The sequence below is a fragment of the Nesoenas mayeri genome (genome assembly GCF_963082525.1).
Source record: "Nesoenas mayeri genome assembly, chromosome: 1".
Taxonomy (NCBI): Eukaryota; Metazoa; Chordata; class Aves; order Columbiformes; family Columbidae; genus Nesoenas; species Nesoenas mayeri.
In genome coordinates this window covers 17,317,274-17,335,667 of record NC_137541.1, presented here as the reverse complement: position 1 = coordinate 17,335,667, position 18,394 = coordinate 17,317,274, and the positions used below count along the sequence as shown (strand labels likewise).

Below are 18,394 nucleotides of genomic sequence, written 5' to 3'. Positions count from 1 at the left end.
TAAAAGTAACAGCAAAGAAACCCCCTCCGCTTCTCCATGCAGAATGCTGTAACTGTCTTCAATGTTAATCCTGGTCCCGCACAGGCCGTGCTTTTATCCGCTCGCCGGTGCCAGGCAGCGTGTGACACTGACAGGCGGGTGTCAGGCAGCGTGTGACACTGACAGCCCGCTGCCCGCATCTCCTCCTTTCCCAGCACAGGCGTCAGTTACACACAGAGCAGGTAAACGGCTCATTCAACTCAATGCTACTGTTTTCATGGGCTGCTAAAGCAAGCTTGAGACAGAAAGTGCTGTTTTCAGGAAGACTGTCCCCTCCTCCCCAGTGCCAGCAGTTGGCGGCCAAAACGAGCCTTACAGGCTCCACATTCTCCTTCCACCAGGCTTCAGGCGGGCAGGGCTGAATCCAGTCTGAGTCCTGCTGCAGATGCAACTCATCTCGTACAAATATTTAATGAGAACTGCATTAAAGTAGAACAAGTGAGAAGTTACACGTTCTCAGAACACATAAAATACCAGCTTGGAAGCACCATTGCATTGCCAGATGCATCCCAAGAACCCTAAATATTGAAAAAGAGAGCAGCATGCATTCAGGACTGGAGAGTCTGTCACAGACTGAACTATTTCAGCTGGGCCAAACACAGAAAGGAGCATTCTAGGGGCAAACAAATCGGTCTGCATTAGATGACCAGGCAGCTCGCTCCTGGGATATGTTCCTAACTGCAGACAAAGGCCCGTGCACCCTGTGAGGACCAGCGCTGGGCAGCGAGCCCCTGGCACAGCCCATGGAGAGAACAGATCTGCCATCGATCCCCAACAGGGTTACTTATGGGTTACACCGAAGCGCAGCCAGAGGCTGAGCAATGAGCTGCGTGTCGGTGTGAGGCAGCAGCTGAAGTGATGGGCTACAAAGGTGCTGAGGGACCTAGAACAACTTTCTTACAAGGAGAGAGTGAGAGAGCTGGGTTTGTTCAGCCTGGAGAAGAGAAGGCTGAGAGGGGATCTCATTAATGCTTATAAATATCTCAAGGGTGGATGTCAAGACGATGGGACCAGACTCCTTTCAGTGGTGCCCAATGATAGGATGAGGGGCAATGGGCACAGAATGAAGCACAGGAGGTTCCATCTGAACATGAGCAGAAACTTCTTCACTTTGAGGGTGCCAGAGCCCTGGAACAGGCTGCACAGAGAGGTTGTGGAGTCTCCTTCTCTGGAGAAATTCAAACCCACTTGGACACATTCCTGTGTGATCTGCTCTGGGTGAACCTGCTTTAGCAGGTGGGTTGGACTAGATGACCTCCAGAGGTCCCTTCCAACCCCAGCCATTCTGTTATTCTCTGTGATAGCAGACACTGCAGAACAGCCATCGTACCACGCTGTGAAATGCCACTGCTGAGCTCACCTCCTGCACAGCTCTGGGTGGGAAAGGCTCGTTCTTACCTCTGTGCGCACCCAGGGCACAGCCCGCAGCTGCCGGTGCCGCGGAGGAGCTCTGGCAGACACCCCTGTTTGCACCCTGCAAACAGCCCTGGGTCACCCCGACCTCCTGCAGTGGCAGCAGCTTAGAAATCACTGGTTCCTTTTTCATCTCTTAAATTAACCATGTGGGTATAAAGGGACAGATGTACTTGCAGACAAAGATAAACCAAAAATATGTATGCTCTCCCCAATACATTCACAGGATTATTTAAAATAAAAGCCTTTTCCTTGGGCTCCAAAAACAATGAGAAACAAAAGCCACCCACCTCCCCCCAAGTGGGGGGACTTGAGGTGGGGATGAATCTGCTGAAAAGCACTAACTGAACTCATTTCAGGAAATCAGGCATGGTTTTGATAGATAAGTTATTAAAGTTTGTAAAAAGTGTTAGCACAAAGCATTTTTAGGTTTATTTAAATAAAAATTATAATTTATACAAGACTTTTTAAATAAACAAGATTTTCTTAAAAAATGTACAGGGCAAATAATTTCATTATTTCAATTCTTTATACAGTATAAGTCTTTTGTCATGTCAAACAAAAGTTACACTGATAATGAATTATTTACAACTTCAAAATATAGACTCAAACTTCAGACATAAAAATTTTAACATCCATTATATTTCAATGATTAGTAGAAATCAAACATCTGCCAAAATGTACAGAATTCAATAAAAACTACCAGTGTTTTTAATACAAGTTTAAGTAGCCAAAAAAAGTACATCCTTTCATCTCTTCACGATTGGGTAAAATCTCTTTTCTCTCTGCAGGAACAAGGGCAGGGTTTGTTGCTGGCATCCTGTGTGATGTCGCTACTAACAAATAGCTTGTGCATTCAATCTTGCCTCACAAAAGCTACAGTGCACAGAAAGGCATGATTTCATATTTCAGCTCTTTTTGCCTTTTGAATTTAAATGGTCACTGATAACGAATTAAAGCAGTCAGTTTTCATCTCCCTTTTTTTTTTCTCTCTCTTTAAAAGGGACTCAAACTGACCAACGCACTTCTAAAGAAGTTAAATCCGATTACACGTGAATGATCCAGCAATGAACCACGGACATCAGAATTGCAAATATAAACAGCAAACAGACAGACGGAATGACAAGAACACCACTTTCTGCTATTAGAAAGTAGCACTTTACATTAAGTGGTACGACCCAGCCTGTTACTGAAGCACGTCAGGCCACACTGCGAAACTATGTAGGAACATTGGAATTTATCAGGTAGATATTTACTCACTGTCCGTTCCCTCCTGCCCTCCAAAGCCACGATGGAGCAGTGGGAGGAAAACCAGGAGAACCTGTGAGCAAACACACCCGGGTTATCTCCTGGTGTCTGCAACGCTATGTGTGCCAGAGCAGTTACGCTGCAGGAACCTGGACAACCAAATGTAAAGTGAACTTTGCAACATATGTACACAGTTGTTTGTCAGTTATATTACAACGCTATTAAAAAAAAAAAAAAAAGAAAATCCAATCTGTTTTCTATATATTAGAATGAAACAACGTTGCATTGCAGTTTGCACTAGGTTTACTGTTTTAAGAATTGCTCATTTTTACCTTCACGCTGTGGATTCATTTCAAATGTCAGCACGTTAGATTTTATAAGAAGTTTCTAATTTCTTTGTCCAGGAAAAAGAAAATTAAGTGCACATTGTACACACGAGGCATTTCAGTCTAGTTAAAGAATAACAATTTCTTTCCTCCCTCTCAGAAGCCCAGGTACGGTTAATTGTCCCAGCACCATCAGCACAGGACCTGTAGCTCCTCCAGGAACCAGAACCTTGGACAACCCTGTAGACTGGGCTCAAACAGTGGAGGGTGGGACAGGGGAGAGGTAATAAGCGCAAATCAACTAGTTTCCTGCTGAATCTGCTGTTATGATCAGAGTGAAGGTATAAATTACACTTGAAAAATGATACAAAAATAAGAAAAAGAGCATGCTCTCTGTAAAAAATATAGTTTTTTGTTTCGTCAAAAAAAAAAAAAAAGAAGGGATAACCTTAAACACATCCAAAAGATTTTTTTCTTAAGACAAAATGAATCTGAATAAAATTTATATAACATTAAGCGATTTTAATGCCTATTTGTTAGCCGCTTTCTATTAAAGGAAGCTTCTAGAAAGGAAAGATAAATGATAATACACAGCAATTACAAAAGGAGATTAATAGAATTTAAAGTAGGTTCGATGAGAAAAATTTAAGATGAAAGATTCTTACTTAAACATAAAACCTACATGTGTAAAGAAAAGAAACCACAAACTGTCAGCTACACCCATACTAGGTGGTGGTAAAATGGGTTTCCCACCAGTTTCACTTATATTTTTAGTTGTCAGGCCCTGATTTACACTGTACCTAAGGAGGTGTTAGAAGTGCACCCCTTTTTTCGGGTCATGTAAAGACACGTTCAAGCGCTACTCTAAAGAGAGAACTCCAAAAAACCAAAAGCACTTTAGCCATTATGGTGGATTCTCCCTCATTCTTGTTCACATCTCCATCTAGGGCACAGAGTTTTACCCTGTCAGGGTTTCACTTTACAATACCCAACCAAATTCACAGTATTCAACAGCATTTCTTCATATCAAGTTCATATTCCATTCTTCATACCATACCTCTTCATGGCCAGACTGAAATAAGGTTTGTACAGTTTGACTGCCACCTTCTCCATCACTGCTGCATTTGTTGAGAGACTTAATTAAAACCCGTGTTAAGAGTTAAATACACTTTAGTGCTTGTGTCCTCTCACCCTCCTTCATTTTACCCCTTTTCCTATAAAGAAAGAAAATTCTTGTTTTGTTTTGTTTTTTAAATAATCCATGAATTTAAGTTCCATTTTAAAATAATAATTTGCATCTCCATTGCTTTTTCTGGAGACATTTATATATTATCTGGAGATATCCATACTGGTCAACCCAAAAGACACAGCAAAGGAAAAGACATACTGGAAGGCTTGAAATAACTCCTACTGTGCTTTCATGAAAATAAAATTCTAAACCTCTCAGATGGGTGCTATTATATAGAATATAAAAGCTCTCTAATATTAAAGACAAAGGTCAATATGTGCTTTGAGGCTAGAAAGGCCTGAGAGAGTTTAGAGAAGGAGCACAGCCTTCCTGTTTTACCTGGCAGTTGGGTTTAATTGTTACTAAATTTTAATTTTGCAACAGGAAAGACAGCAACATACCAATGCCCCCCAAATTATACTTCGAAAGGGAACTAGTGCTTTCACCTGCTATATTACAGTGTTATTTAATTACACGGTAACTCAAGAGAAAAGCCAAATTAAAAAACGAGTCATGTCTCAGTTTAGGTTAATTATTCCCACCTCCCCCAACACAAAAAATCTGCAAGTCTTTTATGCATCAACATACAAACACCTTGTACATACAACATGTACCATAGTTGAGCCCTTCTATGACACGTATCTACAGAAATACAAATATATGATGCCTAACATTTTAGGAACAACATTTTGGTGCCCTCTTTTATAAAAAGTATCCGCCTGCCTTCCTTCCTCTTACTTTGGTTAATTAAGAAAGGAAGATATAGTTACAAACTTTCTCCTCCAGTTCACTGTACAAGCAATTTAAGTGTCTACGCAGGAAAAATCAAACCTAACCAAACCAGTAAAATATCCTTCTGCAATGCAAGAATTAGCAAGGAGGAGTTATTTGAAGTGCAGTTATAAATATGGAAAGACTAAGATGATAATACTTCCTTGGTGTTGTTGCGGTGTTGCTATCAGTTTTAATGAAGAACCCAATTAAAACTCTGAGCTGAAGAAAGAGACTTCATGCTGCTGCAGTCGTCACTCTCACATCTCAGGGAAAAATAACCAAGATAAAGGGACAAATGTACCCCTAGTGATATCAGTGGAGTTAAAGGGACCAATCTGTTTAACTTTGTTCACTCAGTCAAGTTCTCCAAGTATCTTCTCAGCTTTTAATGTCAGTAAATAAACATTAAAAGTGCTTAATGTGCAAGGCTAATAGTGATGATAGCACTTTCACTCTTTTGTTTCGTTTTGTTTTTTGTTTTGTCTTTTTTTACAAAAATCTTAAAAACAAACATGAAGGCATATATAAAATACACTTGATTTATGTAACACATAGAATATAAACCACCAGACAAGAAAAATTATTGCAAAATAGATGAGGATGTTCATTTTTTTTTCACTACCAAGTCGTAAAATAAGAAATTTTCCTTTAGGTCTTCTAAGATAAGATACTAGCTCTCACTGCTTGATGATGCAGAGGTTATTTTCACATATTGGTTGAAAATCGTCTCGAAAGCTTCATCTCTGTGTACCATGGCACCAAACACCAAAGGCTAAAAGGAAAAACAAGATCATGTCAGTCCAGAAAAGAAAAATCTTGCTCTAGCTGATTTTGATTTTGGCCAAATCAACAGGAACAGGAAATGAACTGTACGTTAAGTGCTTTAATAAAGACATAAAAATCCTTTTCTCTACTAAATTCTTGGATATATGACCGAGTTTCTGAGAAAAAATTCACTTCTCCATCTTGTTCTTAAAACAAACATGGAGTAAAATGCATCTGCACAGAGCATTAGCAGTGGAGAACACTTCAGCTCTCTTTCCTCTCCATCTGCTCAGTGTATGATGTTTTCCTGATCGAACTCTGCCTTCATTAAAGATTTCTAAAAATCCTTATCAGTGTCTTTTTGTTTTGACTCATCTATATTTATTTAAGTAGATGAACATTTTCAACCTTGTAATTGAGAAGTGCTTCTCAATATCAGTCAACGAGCAGAAAGTCTCGTACAACAGTCGTGTGACTCGGAGAAAAGTTATTTATAAGTGATTAGTTTAAAATAAGGTTCAGTCAAATGTTAAGAAAAGCTTTAGTCACCCAAAGGGTATCTGTGGCTTAGAGAAGCTTAAATCTTTAGCACCATAAGACTGAAACATGAAAACTGCATCTGAGGGTCAGGCCCTTCCATCCCAAAGCCTCCTCACCCACAGACACTCTCAAGGCATCAGCTTTTCATTCCAGACTGCACCGCAGAGCAGCCCCGAGCTCCTGGGGAAGGACACTGAGGGAACCGTCAGTGGAGGTAACAAAATAATGGAGCAGAAAGGATGGTGTGAGCTTTTCTTAAGTGTTATAGTCAAATAGTCCAGATGCAGTAAAACAACCCACATGTTTAAATCATTAATATTCTGAAGGCAAATCTACAGAATAATAGACATGTGGATTAAAATTTAAGAAAAATAAAAAGCCAAACACTGGAATAAGGCGGGGCGGGGGGGGAAGACAAAAAGGGCATGAGGTCAAACACAGCAATACAGATACAGCTAGGTACTTACTTTTTGTGTAGATGGTGTTGACACAGCAATACCCATCCCTGATCCCGGGAGAACAGAGAGCACTTTATACTACAAAGAAAAACAAAGACATAGACCAAAGATGTCCTGTGTACTGAATGACTGCAAAAGGTGCTGAGAAGGTGACACAACTCGTCAGTGGTTTATCCTCCCAGCCACAACGGACATCTGCCCCATGTGTATATGCCTACCTGAGAGTGCCTGTGAGCACCACCTACAGGTGTCTCTACAAGTAACATTCACTAAAGGAGCAGCAAGCAGACTGGAAAAAGCTTATTTTTCAAAATTAAATAGATAAAAAGAAAAAAAAGGTACCCTGTTTAAGAAGTCCGTAATGCTAAGAAGGAATACAGCTTGCTGAACTGGGCAATATCCCCAAGGAGGAACAGACCCCAGGCCTGACCTGTGTTTCCCACCCCCAAATAAAACCAGGCACGGCACATTTTTACACTTGGCTGCATGATCCCTTTCTCATCTTCACTGAAAAAGCTACACAAAAGCAAAAGGACCTTTATGGCAGTAAAGACCTACTAAACAACGAGCCAGCATTACTTCAAGTATGATGTTTAGAACTCAACAATGTGATTTATTAATTCCAACAGGAATGTTCAAGTTGAGCATAATTTGTCTGCTGTATGGACACATGATTTAAATAGAAGGAATTCATTTGGAAATCTGGAGGTGTGTAAGCAGCAGACACTAGGCTGAGGTATTTCTTTGCACAGCATGATTTATTCTGTGGCACTCACAGGCTGTGGTAGAACGCAGGAGGTGTCTGTGTTTAAGAGCAGGACAAGTTTAGAGAGGGTAACAAAAAGTGTCGTTAAACATCACACAGAGTGATGCAAGGCACCAATAACGCCACTGGTGATCGCAGGCTGATAAAACTCGCCCAGAGGAAGGACCACCTTGTACTTGCTGTGCTTCCTATACCATACACTTCTTGATGGGTGACGGGATCCCAGATAGATGAACCTCCAGCCCAATTCAGCCTGCCTGCTCTAATGATTTACCTTTCTCCACTCACAATAATCCCTCGTCCCTCTGAGGCACCTGCTTTTTAGATGGTGCATCTACTGATATCAACACCCAAACTGAACTTAGTATTACACAGTTTCTGCTAACGATACATCATCTTTAATCCTACACAGCTCTAGTCAATGCAGGAGTTATGAAACAACAAAACTTTAATTTTAAAATAATTCAGAAGTGTAAGGGTTTTGTGGTTTTATGTTCATAGTGAGTTTGTGTGCGGTGAGTCCAAATGGCTAAACAAGCAGTTCTGGGAAACATTCTTGATCAAAGAATTACATTTTACTTATAAAAATGATCAATGGCATGCTTTTTCAAAATAAGCAGAAAAGCAAAACATGACTAGCTGAACACAAAATGAGTTTTTTCCCCCCTTTGCAACACAAAACATACATACCTTCTGAATATCTGTTATATCTGTGAGCTTTATAACTTTATTTCTTTTAGATGAGCCGGACTTGGAGCTTTCAAAGCACAAGTAACTGAAGACAAGGAAAGAAAACGCTCATTTAGTTAAAGTATTCTAAAACAAAGCTTTCAATATCCCTCCTGTCACTTCTGAAGTTTGAAATCTCACAGGTTAAAATCAGCTTTAAAAAAAAAGAAGAGGCACATGATAGGCAATTAGGTTATGATTTCTAATTTAGAACATAATAACAATCCATAAATTCTAGCAGCTGGTTGATATGTCTGAAAGTCCAGAACATACATGCACACAAAATAACACTTGTATTTATATTACTGCACTGAATTGTTAAACCTTACAAGCATTTTCAAGACACAAGAGGCACATATATCCTTAAACAGCTGAAGTACCAAAACTCAAAAGGCTTGTAAATCTTTTACCATCTTAAAAGAAGATTAATGGAGAACACTGCATTAGTTTCATGTTATTGTGATGCAGATGAAAGCTCACATTTCTAAATGCTGGAGAGTGGTCTCCATCACTAGGTGACATTGCATACAGATGAGATTTACTTCCATTCATTACAGTCCAAAGGAATTTCAGTGCAAAACTCAAACAGTAGTGACAATAGTTATTGAGCCCCAGGAGGCTGGGGGGTAAGGAGGGATTAAAACCAAAGCTTGAATTTCTATTTTCTTTTTGTTGCACATTGTTTCAAGGAAGTTATACATTCAATTTGCTTCAAAAAAAAGAAACTAAGAGTATTTGCCAAATAACCATTGATAACGGCTCTCAAAATACACTTAGCTTTTAGGTTTGTTTTTTAGTATATATGTAGACAGTATGTTATTCACATGAAGAAGTGCAGCTACTAAGAACTGACTGCACAGAGCCACTCTCCATTCCTGTGTGAGCCTTTCCAAGGCAAAATCACATTTCTTAAGTGTTACCACACCCCGGATTCAGCTCTCCCTCTACTATAGTAGTTTCTTGGGGTTTTAAAGCACCATGAAAATGCATTTTTGTTTCAAAATATTGTTAAAGGATTACTTTTAGATTCACATTTTTTAAATGTCTGTTGCATTTCTCTCCTAAGAAATGTGTGGAGGACAATGACTCACTTTTCTGTGACATAAAGAACTCCATTCCTGATGTAGTCCGTAGGCATCTTCCTATCTCTGTTAATCAAGCAACAGCGCCAGCCATTTTCACACACTGAAAAAGTCATAACAAGAAATCTCACTTAAGAAAAAGAGAGACAGGCACTACCCTCAAGTTTCCTTATAAAACAGCATAAACCACTGAAAATTAAACTTTAGATACCTAAAACTAGATGTGTTTACAAAGAAAAACGTAAAAAAAAGGTGCTTTTAGACATCACAACATCTGTTTTAACACTGGTTTAAAGAAAACGCCAAAACAAAAACCACCCACACAATTATTCCCTTTAACTTGACTACTCCATTTGCATTTCCACAAAAGGCTGTGCCAGGCTGTGCATTCTTTCAAAGAACTGCAAGGACTTGGAATGAAAGAGAACGTCTCCATTCATCCTAATTTAGAGCAGGTCTTTTTAATCAAAAGCCTGTATCGGTACACTGCACAGAGAGGGAATTCAACTTTAAACTATCCTTGGCTTTTTAGAAAACACTCTGCTAATGCAGCCTTCCTGTCACATAATACCTGCCAAAGGACGCTCATTTTCTGACAGGTTAAAAACTTCATGGAAATTCCCCCTCTTGGTGCTATGAAAACGACTTGTGTCTTCATCTTTGCTTATCCCCGTCGGGGCACTCGAGCCCACGTAACTTCTGGATGCTGCTGTCTGAAGCTGCAGAAAAATAAACACAATTCCGAAATTTGAACAGCAACACTTAAGCTGCGGTCTTTAAAATAACTTGGCTAACTATTCTTCCTAAAAATATCCGTAATGCAACAATATTCGTTAACTACTTACATAAAGTTAGCTTTGGACTACTGCGCTACGCTATTGCCATAGCACAAAGCTCTAATGTGCTCTCTGAAGATGACTTTTCAAAGTGCTGCCCTTTGATAGATGCCCTTTGCAGGGGTGAAAGCACATGGTGCTAGATGTACCCATCTTAAAACACCACTGTTCTACAGTAAAGGGCACATCTGATTAGATACAGCTATGTCACTCCACACAACTCCAATCATTATACTAGTAGGACTAATAACAGTTAATACATTATTGATACTTGGCTTGTCTTCATGAGACAGACCAAGCACAAAATAGTATTGCACAAAACAAGTTTAGAAGGAAAAAAGAGCAAACAAAGTCACACAAAACCGCATCAGCTCATTAGGAACACATATGCTGAAATTGAAAGGAAGTTTTCCACGCTAGGATCCATACCTTTTCATGCCCTGACAGCTAGCAGGAAAAGAAACAAATAACACAAATGTGACAGTGACAAAAGAAAAAAGTGAAATCTATTTAACAGTATAATACATAGAATAAAACATGAACCGAGTGAAGCTGCAAGATCTTGCTCATAAACCAAGAGACTACACACAATGAATGCAATTAAAAAAAGAAGAGTTATCAGTGGTTAGAGCACACCAGTTCAATTTATTCAGGTTGTGTTAGAGCCATTGATCTTTCCTTTGCTTTGAAGATGAAGTGAATGTTGAGAGTGTTGACATGTGAAATAAAATCAGAATGGTTGTCAGCATCCTCGGGGAGGTGGGGAAGGTAGCGTGGAGCTCTCAAAACTTGAGTTTACTTGAGTAAAATCTACTTTTACACAGAGCTCCTGAACCACCAGAGGCTGCCCTAGCAACCCAAGCCTTGCTTCTGGAAGGACAGCAGGCAGCTCCTTTTGGAAAACTTGCCTGCGTTTGCTTTTTCATCTTGGTGGGGCAGCACACGATTCCAAAGGCTAGCTTTTGCCATCGAAGCATCAGCAGCTCCGTTCTCAGCCCTACTGCACACATGCAGTTAAACAACTGGCAAATTGACAACATGCAAGCTGAGGACTGAGCCCTTGTCTGCAAGGCCCGGGCTGTCGGAGGCCAGCCAGTCTCCGCTGCCTTTTGGTTTTGTTTTGCACGTAAGTTGGCAGAACTCGACATTTAGCAGGATTTAGTGCTAACAAAGGAAATCCAAAGCAAATGAAAAAAAATGTGCACTCAGTTACTGAGTACAAACCAAACTGACAAAACAGGCATGACAGAAGGTATTTACCATCCAGCTTTTAGGGTAACTGTAATACAATGATGCCTCGGGAAAAAAGAATAAAGAAAGTTGACATGGAAAGCAACTGGTTGATGATAATTGTACTCTTGCTTCAGCTACTGCCCCTCTGCTGTGCCCTTAGCAACGAGCAGGCCCCTGGAAGCAGGGGAACCACTAGCTTCTCTACCGAGTTGTGTGCACATAAAGATCACAAGAATTTTTGGAAGGCTTTCTTAGACAAGTTACTTGGCCCCATAAGCACATAACCAGGTGAAGCTCCATGTCCCAAAACATACCAAGCAAGAAGTCTAATGCTTTTTGCGCTGGAGCGAGGGTTATTCCTGCTCTCTGCTACACTGCTTCCTACCTACCTGTTATATAATGAGATTTTTAAAAGGTGTTTAAACTTCAGTGGCTGAAGATGTGAGAAAGTTCTGCTCTTACTTCTAGTCCTTCCTAAAACAGGCAAATATTTCCCCTACCCTTAAAAGAAGTGGCTAATTCATCCATAGCCACTCAGGCTTCAGACAGCCTATGGTCTATTAGTTAAAAAAAAAAACATTGCACCCAATTTTGATAAGCCTTAAATTGAACTGGAAGTGATTAGATTTGCAATGCTGGAAGAGCCCTGACTGAAACACATCACCAACAACCTGAAGGTGTTCCATTTCACTTGATCTGTCATCAGCTTTTGACATACAACCTTTACCCATCACAAACTGTTGTCAAGATTGTTCTCTAAGGACACAGGGTCAGAGTTGTGGGATAGGCAAGGAATACTGCATTGTGTCTTGGTTTACAGTGGCTTAATGTATGTGGCTTAATGATAAGAAGCCAAAGCAAATGCACATATGCTGGCACTAGGTGCTTTTGGGCTCTGCCTTTTCTATGAAGAATTGAAAAACATATTTGGTTTTTACCTTTTTGTACAAAAATCTATTTTTTTTATACTATGAGGTTCCCAGAAATCTCTCAAAGGTAAGAAAATTTGTCTCAAATTATTGAGACTGAGTTACCCAAGACACTTGGAAGCAGATAACGCAGCCCTGCACATCATTTTCAGGAACACAAGCCAAGGCCATCAAGTCAGACACAGGAGTACGAAAACCCTGGTCTTGTCAAGACTTAAGCCATACGGAAAAGCCAGAAGGGATGACTACTCTCTAAGTATACAGATTCAAGTTCAGTAACTCAGAGCCTTTCCACCTCTAAGACAGATTAGAGGGACACAGCAAGAAGCTGTCACCACCACCACCACAGTATGTGACTGATAACCTGTAAGCTCCAGAGGCACAGAAAATTTTAAGCCCATCTTTTGCCAGCAAGAGAAATACAGACTATGGATGGCTCTGGGTGCTCATTCACCTCTCTCGTCCCTTCGAAAATAGAGGAGCAAAAGACTCACTTTCTGTGAGAGACCATCCTTCTCCTCCACTTCCTTCTGAAATACTCACATTATGCTGCAGTTCTTTTACCACCAACTGCTCCATCACCCCTAGAACCCCATATTTCTTCTTCTTCACAGGTTAACAACCAAGAGGTTATGTGTTTGTCCCTTTTGCTCTCCAGGTGTGTGCCAGACTGAACTACTGTTGAGTGCTGCACATTTTAGTTAGGGAGTTTATGACAGTACTCAGATACTCCATGAATGCAATTAGATATTGTGAGAAGACACATGAAGCAAATGCTACAATGGGATTAGACTGAAGTTTTCTTACAACTATTTTTACTTTTAAATTAATAAACATTCACAAACTCAGGGATATGGAAAAGCATTACTTGCTTTTCAGATATCGTGTCAGGCCACAAAACAATTTGCAAAGTTGCACAAAATGCAACATTTAAATATTTAACTATGAGATATTAACAAAAGAAAAATTTACTATTGGAATACCAACATGGTGAAAAGTCACTTATCACCACTATGCTAAAAGGTCACCTAATACAAATAACCACAAGACATAATGCCTTAATCTGTAAACTACTTTGTTACCTCTGTTAAGCTTATCCCGCTAGTAAGCCACATATTATACTCAAGCCTTTTTAATTTCTTTTTAACTAACTGTTCTTCTATCTACACAAACATCAGAATTTCCACTGAAAAAGAAAGTCTGAGAACAGAGGAGTACAAAAAGACTAAATTTTGACAATAAAATCACACAGAATGTATCTTGCAGAGGTTGATATGAATATGGATGGTGTTATTTTTCTGTGGTTAGCTTCATATGACTTCCAGTACACATATATATCTCTCTATATACAGATTTTGATAACAGATTCCTTTCATAGAAGAAACAGAATCCATATAAAAACTCTGTGGGTCTTCAAAATAATAATCAATAGAACTAGCATTGACTGTTAGAATTTAATTAACCTTCCCTTTAATGTGCTCTAGTCACAGGAGAAAAGGGAAAGGGAGAAAAGGATCTGATTTTCAGATGTTGGAAACAGAGGAACAAAAAGATTTATTAGGCTCACCCGTCTCGACACTGTAGCATTAGATCTTTCTTTGAGCTGAGGATCTGTTGGGAGACTTGTCCAGATGATATAAGGAGTATCATACTTAGCTCTTAGTCTGGGGCATCGTTTGAAGATAAAATCAATGAGGAAAAACTTGATTCCAGCATAGAGTCCTGAAAAAAAGGTCACTTCAGTATGCATGTTGAAGAGGCGTTAAGAACATCACTGTTTTGATCATGAATTACACCAAATACTGTATCTTCAGTCAGAGCGCTAAACCATTCTCTTGGTTGTAACATTTTGATTCTTCTTCTAGAGACAGAAAATGATTCTTCTGTTCCTCCTCTCTTCAGATTCCTTCCTTCCCACCCCCAGTTCTTTTAAACCACTTATGTAGCTTCTTGTTATGCAGAAGAACATTAAAATAATTCAAACATACATTCCTTATTACCAGAAGTATTCTGAAACATGATACACTTCCAAGCCAGCAAACATGCCAGAGCATTCAACTCTGCAGCTCCCTGCAAGAACTTAAATGGCAACAGAGGGCTCTCATGCACTGCACTAAATTCTACCTTCCAGCCCAGTAAGTCCTCTTTTCTTATACAAGTTATTTCTTTGCATTCTACCTGATTAATAAGGGCTTGAAATACTCCCTGAAATCATTACTGAATGCAATTCAGATCACCTTCTAATAGCCAGAGTAAAAATAAAAGAAAAATCTTCACACATCTAATTCAATTGCCATGTCAAGCAAACCTATGTTTATGTTCAGGCTGACACAATCTGAGGTTCAGTGTCACTAGAAGTGATACTCATTCGACTATATCGTTATTTCAATGAAAAAAGAAAATTCTTGGTTCACAGTAGATGGCTTCATATCTTAAAGCTAGTCTCATGCTGTAGCAAGAACCCTCTTTTCCCAATTTCCAGTTGAGACTTTATCTGCAGCTTCACCCTCAGTAATGTGCCCACTTTGTCCAGCCTATCCCCCAGGTTTTACAAGTAGTCCCGTTAACCTTTGCATTTTTTCCAACCCTGTCAGCTTTGTGCCTTCTATGTGGTCCTGCATAATTAATTTGCTAGGATGTATGAGTGAAAAAAACCCAAAATATAGGACTTCCCAAAGCCTTGTAGCTGACAGTGTGAAGACCTCTGCTAATAGCTACTCAGAAACTTCCCCTCTTCAAGGAGGGAATGCATTATCCCATCTTTTTCTATTATATTGTGTATTCAGAGAAGGTTTTTCAAAATGCACATGACATACAATGCCAAGCACAATGAAAATACTTTAAAACACTACATTATTTATTAATGCAGTGTTTTCTTTCTTAAGCTCTAAATTCTCTGTGTTTTAACACATTAAGTCTAGACTTTAACACGTCAATTATTTATTGTGTTTACCCATTGCAAGCCCAATAATCCTGTAGGGCAAAAAGCAGGATGCAATAAATGCTGCCCATAGAGCAATGTAGAGCTTCTGTGTTATTTCTGGCTGGACCCACATGAACAAGCTGTAAACAAAAAAGAAACAAGATTTTATTACTAGTGTTCCAGACATCGGTCAAGTCTTGTTTTAAGAGAAAAAAAAGACTCATGTCAGAAAACTTACTTTTTAATTTTTTCCAGTATGTCTGCCATCTTGCCAAAAAGGTTCTGCGTAAGAAGCAAGAAAATTAAAACTAATATCTACATTAACTTGTTTTTTTGTTCACATAACAGAATCACAGAATGTTTGGGATTAGAAGGGACCTCGAAAGACCATCCAGTTCAATCCCCGTGCTGGAGCAGGAACACCCAGATGAGGTTACACAGGAATGCGTCCAGGCGAGTTTTGAATGTCTCCAGAGAAGGAGACTCCACAACCCCCTTGGGCAGCCTGTTCCAGTGTTCTGTTACCCTCACTGAGAAGAAGTTTCTTCTCAATTTTAAGTGGAACCTCTTGTGTTCCAGTTTGAACCCATTACCCCTTGTCCTATCATTAGTTGTCACTGAGAAGAGCCTGGCCCCATCCTCATGACACTCACCCTTTATATATTTATAAACATTAATGAAGTCACTCCTCAGTCTCCTCCAGGCTAAAGAGACCCAGCTCCATCAGCCTTTCCTCATAAGGGAGATGCTCCACTCCCTTAATCATCTTTGTTGCCCTGTGCTGGACCCTCTCCAGCAGTTCCCTGTCCTTCTGGAACTGAGGGGCCAGAACTGGACACAATATTCCAGGTGTGGTCTCATCAGGGCAGAGTAGAGGGGAAGTAGAACCTCTCTGACCTACTAACCACCCCCCTTCTAATACACCCCAGGATGCCATTGGCCTTCCTGGCCACAAGGGCACAGTGCTGGCTCATGGTCATCCTGCTGTCCACCAGGACCCCTAGGTCCCTTTCCCCTACACTGCTCTCTAATAGGTCATTCCCCAACTTATACTGGAACCTGTGGTTGTTCCTGCCCAGATGCAAGGCTCTACACTTGTCCTTGTTATATTTCATTACATTTTTCCCCCCCAACTCTCCAGCCTGTCCAGGTCCCACTGGATGGCAGCACAGTCTTCTGGCATGTTAGCCATTCCTCCCAGCTTGGTGTCATCAGCCAATCTGCTGATAGTACACTCTATTCCCTTGTCCAAATTGATGAATATATGATGAAACCAACAGAGTTATCTTACTCTGTTGGTAATAAGCAATTCCTAGAAATTTATATTTAACTTATTTTTAGCCATCAATGTACTTCACAACTGAATAGAGAATAGCAATACTCTGACTTCCACCTCTTTTAACACCCTGTTCTGTAACCTACGATTTTTTGTTAGAAGTGAAGAAGCTATTTGACTGCACTGTCAGAACCAGAAAGTGTTTACATCACTGCAAAAATTTTAAATTAAGCCGTCAAATCTAAAATTTAAGAGCTTCTGTCAATAGGTAACGAAGTGGAAAGTTTCTTCACACATTTTGAGCACTGAAATTTCAGGAAATAGTTACCGAGTTCATCAAGTGCTGGGCTGTTAGCTTCTTTGGAAACACACCACTATCAATCAGGTTCTACTAATGTACCCTGGGAGTTACTGGATTCCACGCAATTCCAACAACTGTTGATGTAAACTGACCCCTGCTCAGAACTAAGTGGGTTATTCAGCTATGTTCTCTGACCAATCCCTGCTGTCTCAGCACCCATAAACTTCACCTTCCCAAGGTGTTCATATAAACGTATGCATGGCCACCGGCAGAAGGCAGGAGACAAGTGTACCCACGTAAGCTGCTTTCGGCAGCGGCACAGCATTGGACACGGCACAAAGCTGCAGCTCAGCTGGGCAGTGGAGGCATAGAATCATAAAACCATAGAATTGTTTCAGTTGGAAGAGACTCATGATCCATCGAGTCCAACAATAATCTAAACCTTGCACCCGGCTGCCAGGCCAGCTGGGAGAAAACCTCCCTTCACCCTCTCCCGCACAAGCAGCAGATTTCAAGGCTGGTGTAGGCGGGTGGTTGGTGTTTAAAGGAGCCCGTTTCGGAGATGCTGTACAAACTGTTGAATTAACACAGCTTAACAGACAGTAACCTTCAGATAAATCTTGAAGGAATAGTTTTGCAGTGAGCAGATTTGGGATGTGGATCCACACTCCAGCACACTGGTAAGGTTCATCACCTGATCTACATTATCTGTCTCTAATATATGCATATGAGCTGCTAACAGTCAGAAGCTGTTCCTGTCCCCCTGCAGACCTCACTCAGAGCCATGACTGGAGACCCTCAACCACTTCTCTGAAGCACTGCGCCATTTCAGAACCTCCAGGAATCTTTCCAAGATCTCTGCTGCTCATAGGTAAAGATCCCTATGCATGAAAAGTACTGTGTATTTGAGTGTTTGTTTCCACTTGCTGCATAGCAACATCCTTTGACCACTTGGACTATGAACATCTTTGTTTCTAAGGAAGCAGCCGTAGAGGTCCAAGAGCAGCACAGTACCTGCGCCTTCTGAGCCACGTCTAGAACAAGCTGAAACTTCTCAGACACGGTCAGGTCTTCTTTTGGGGGTTCCTTGGGCAAGAAAGAGACAAGCCATTAATTTCCAGCTCAGCTGAAACCGGTATTTTACAAAACTCCTCATGACAAGGCGACCCCTCAACATTCTCGGTAATAATCCTCTCACTTTGAAGAATCTCTAAATTTACCAAGTTCTTCCCTTGTTTCAGATTCACTGTTCATATCTATGGTTATCTTTAGTTCTCAACGCTTTTCCTCCAGGGTATATGCAAACATACTAATATGAGGCTGTGAAAGACACAATAAGCCTTTGAAGCAGCATGGTTACAATGGCTTTCAGTCTACAACCACAAGCTTAAACTGACCTATTTCTGGTCTAGCATAGAAATGTAATTTTTTTAGAAATTTTACATCTAAAACTTTTAAATTTATTTATTTAAATAGTTTACTGGGCTTTTAAAAGTAACAAAACCATCCTGGAAGCAAGACCTCACTA

General features: G+C 40.2%; 1 protein-coding gene across 1 annotated transcript in view; it reads right to left on the bottom strand.

The window, feature by feature from the left end:
* Nucleotides 1-5,698: 5,698 nt before the first annotated feature.
* The window catches only part of GRAMD4 (GRAM domain containing 4), a gene marked incomplete at its 3' end in the record, with an annotated part of 50,727 nt that continues 38,031 nt past the window's right edge, over nucleotides 5,699-18,394 (bottom strand). The window contains exons 10-18 of the mRNA XM_080363424.1: nucleotides 17,881-17,952; nucleotides 15,528-15,571; nucleotides 15,320-15,429; nucleotides 13,934-14,088; nucleotides 9,940-10,087; nucleotides 9,378-9,471; nucleotides 8,248-8,332; nucleotides 6,801-6,869; nucleotides 5,699-5,800 (exon numbers count right to left, since the gene is read on the bottom strand). Of these exons, the coding sequence (XP_080219550.1) occupies nucleotides 5,699-5,800; nucleotides 6,801-6,869; nucleotides 8,248-8,332; nucleotides 9,378-9,471; nucleotides 9,940-10,087; nucleotides 13,934-14,088; nucleotides 15,320-15,429; nucleotides 15,528-15,571; nucleotides 17,881-17,952 (879 nt within the window). The remainder of the gene's footprint in view (nucleotides 5,801-6,800; nucleotides 6,870-8,247; nucleotides 8,333-9,377; nucleotides 9,472-9,939; nucleotides 10,088-13,933; nucleotides 14,089-15,319; nucleotides 15,430-15,527; nucleotides 15,572-17,880; nucleotides 17,953-18,394) is intronic.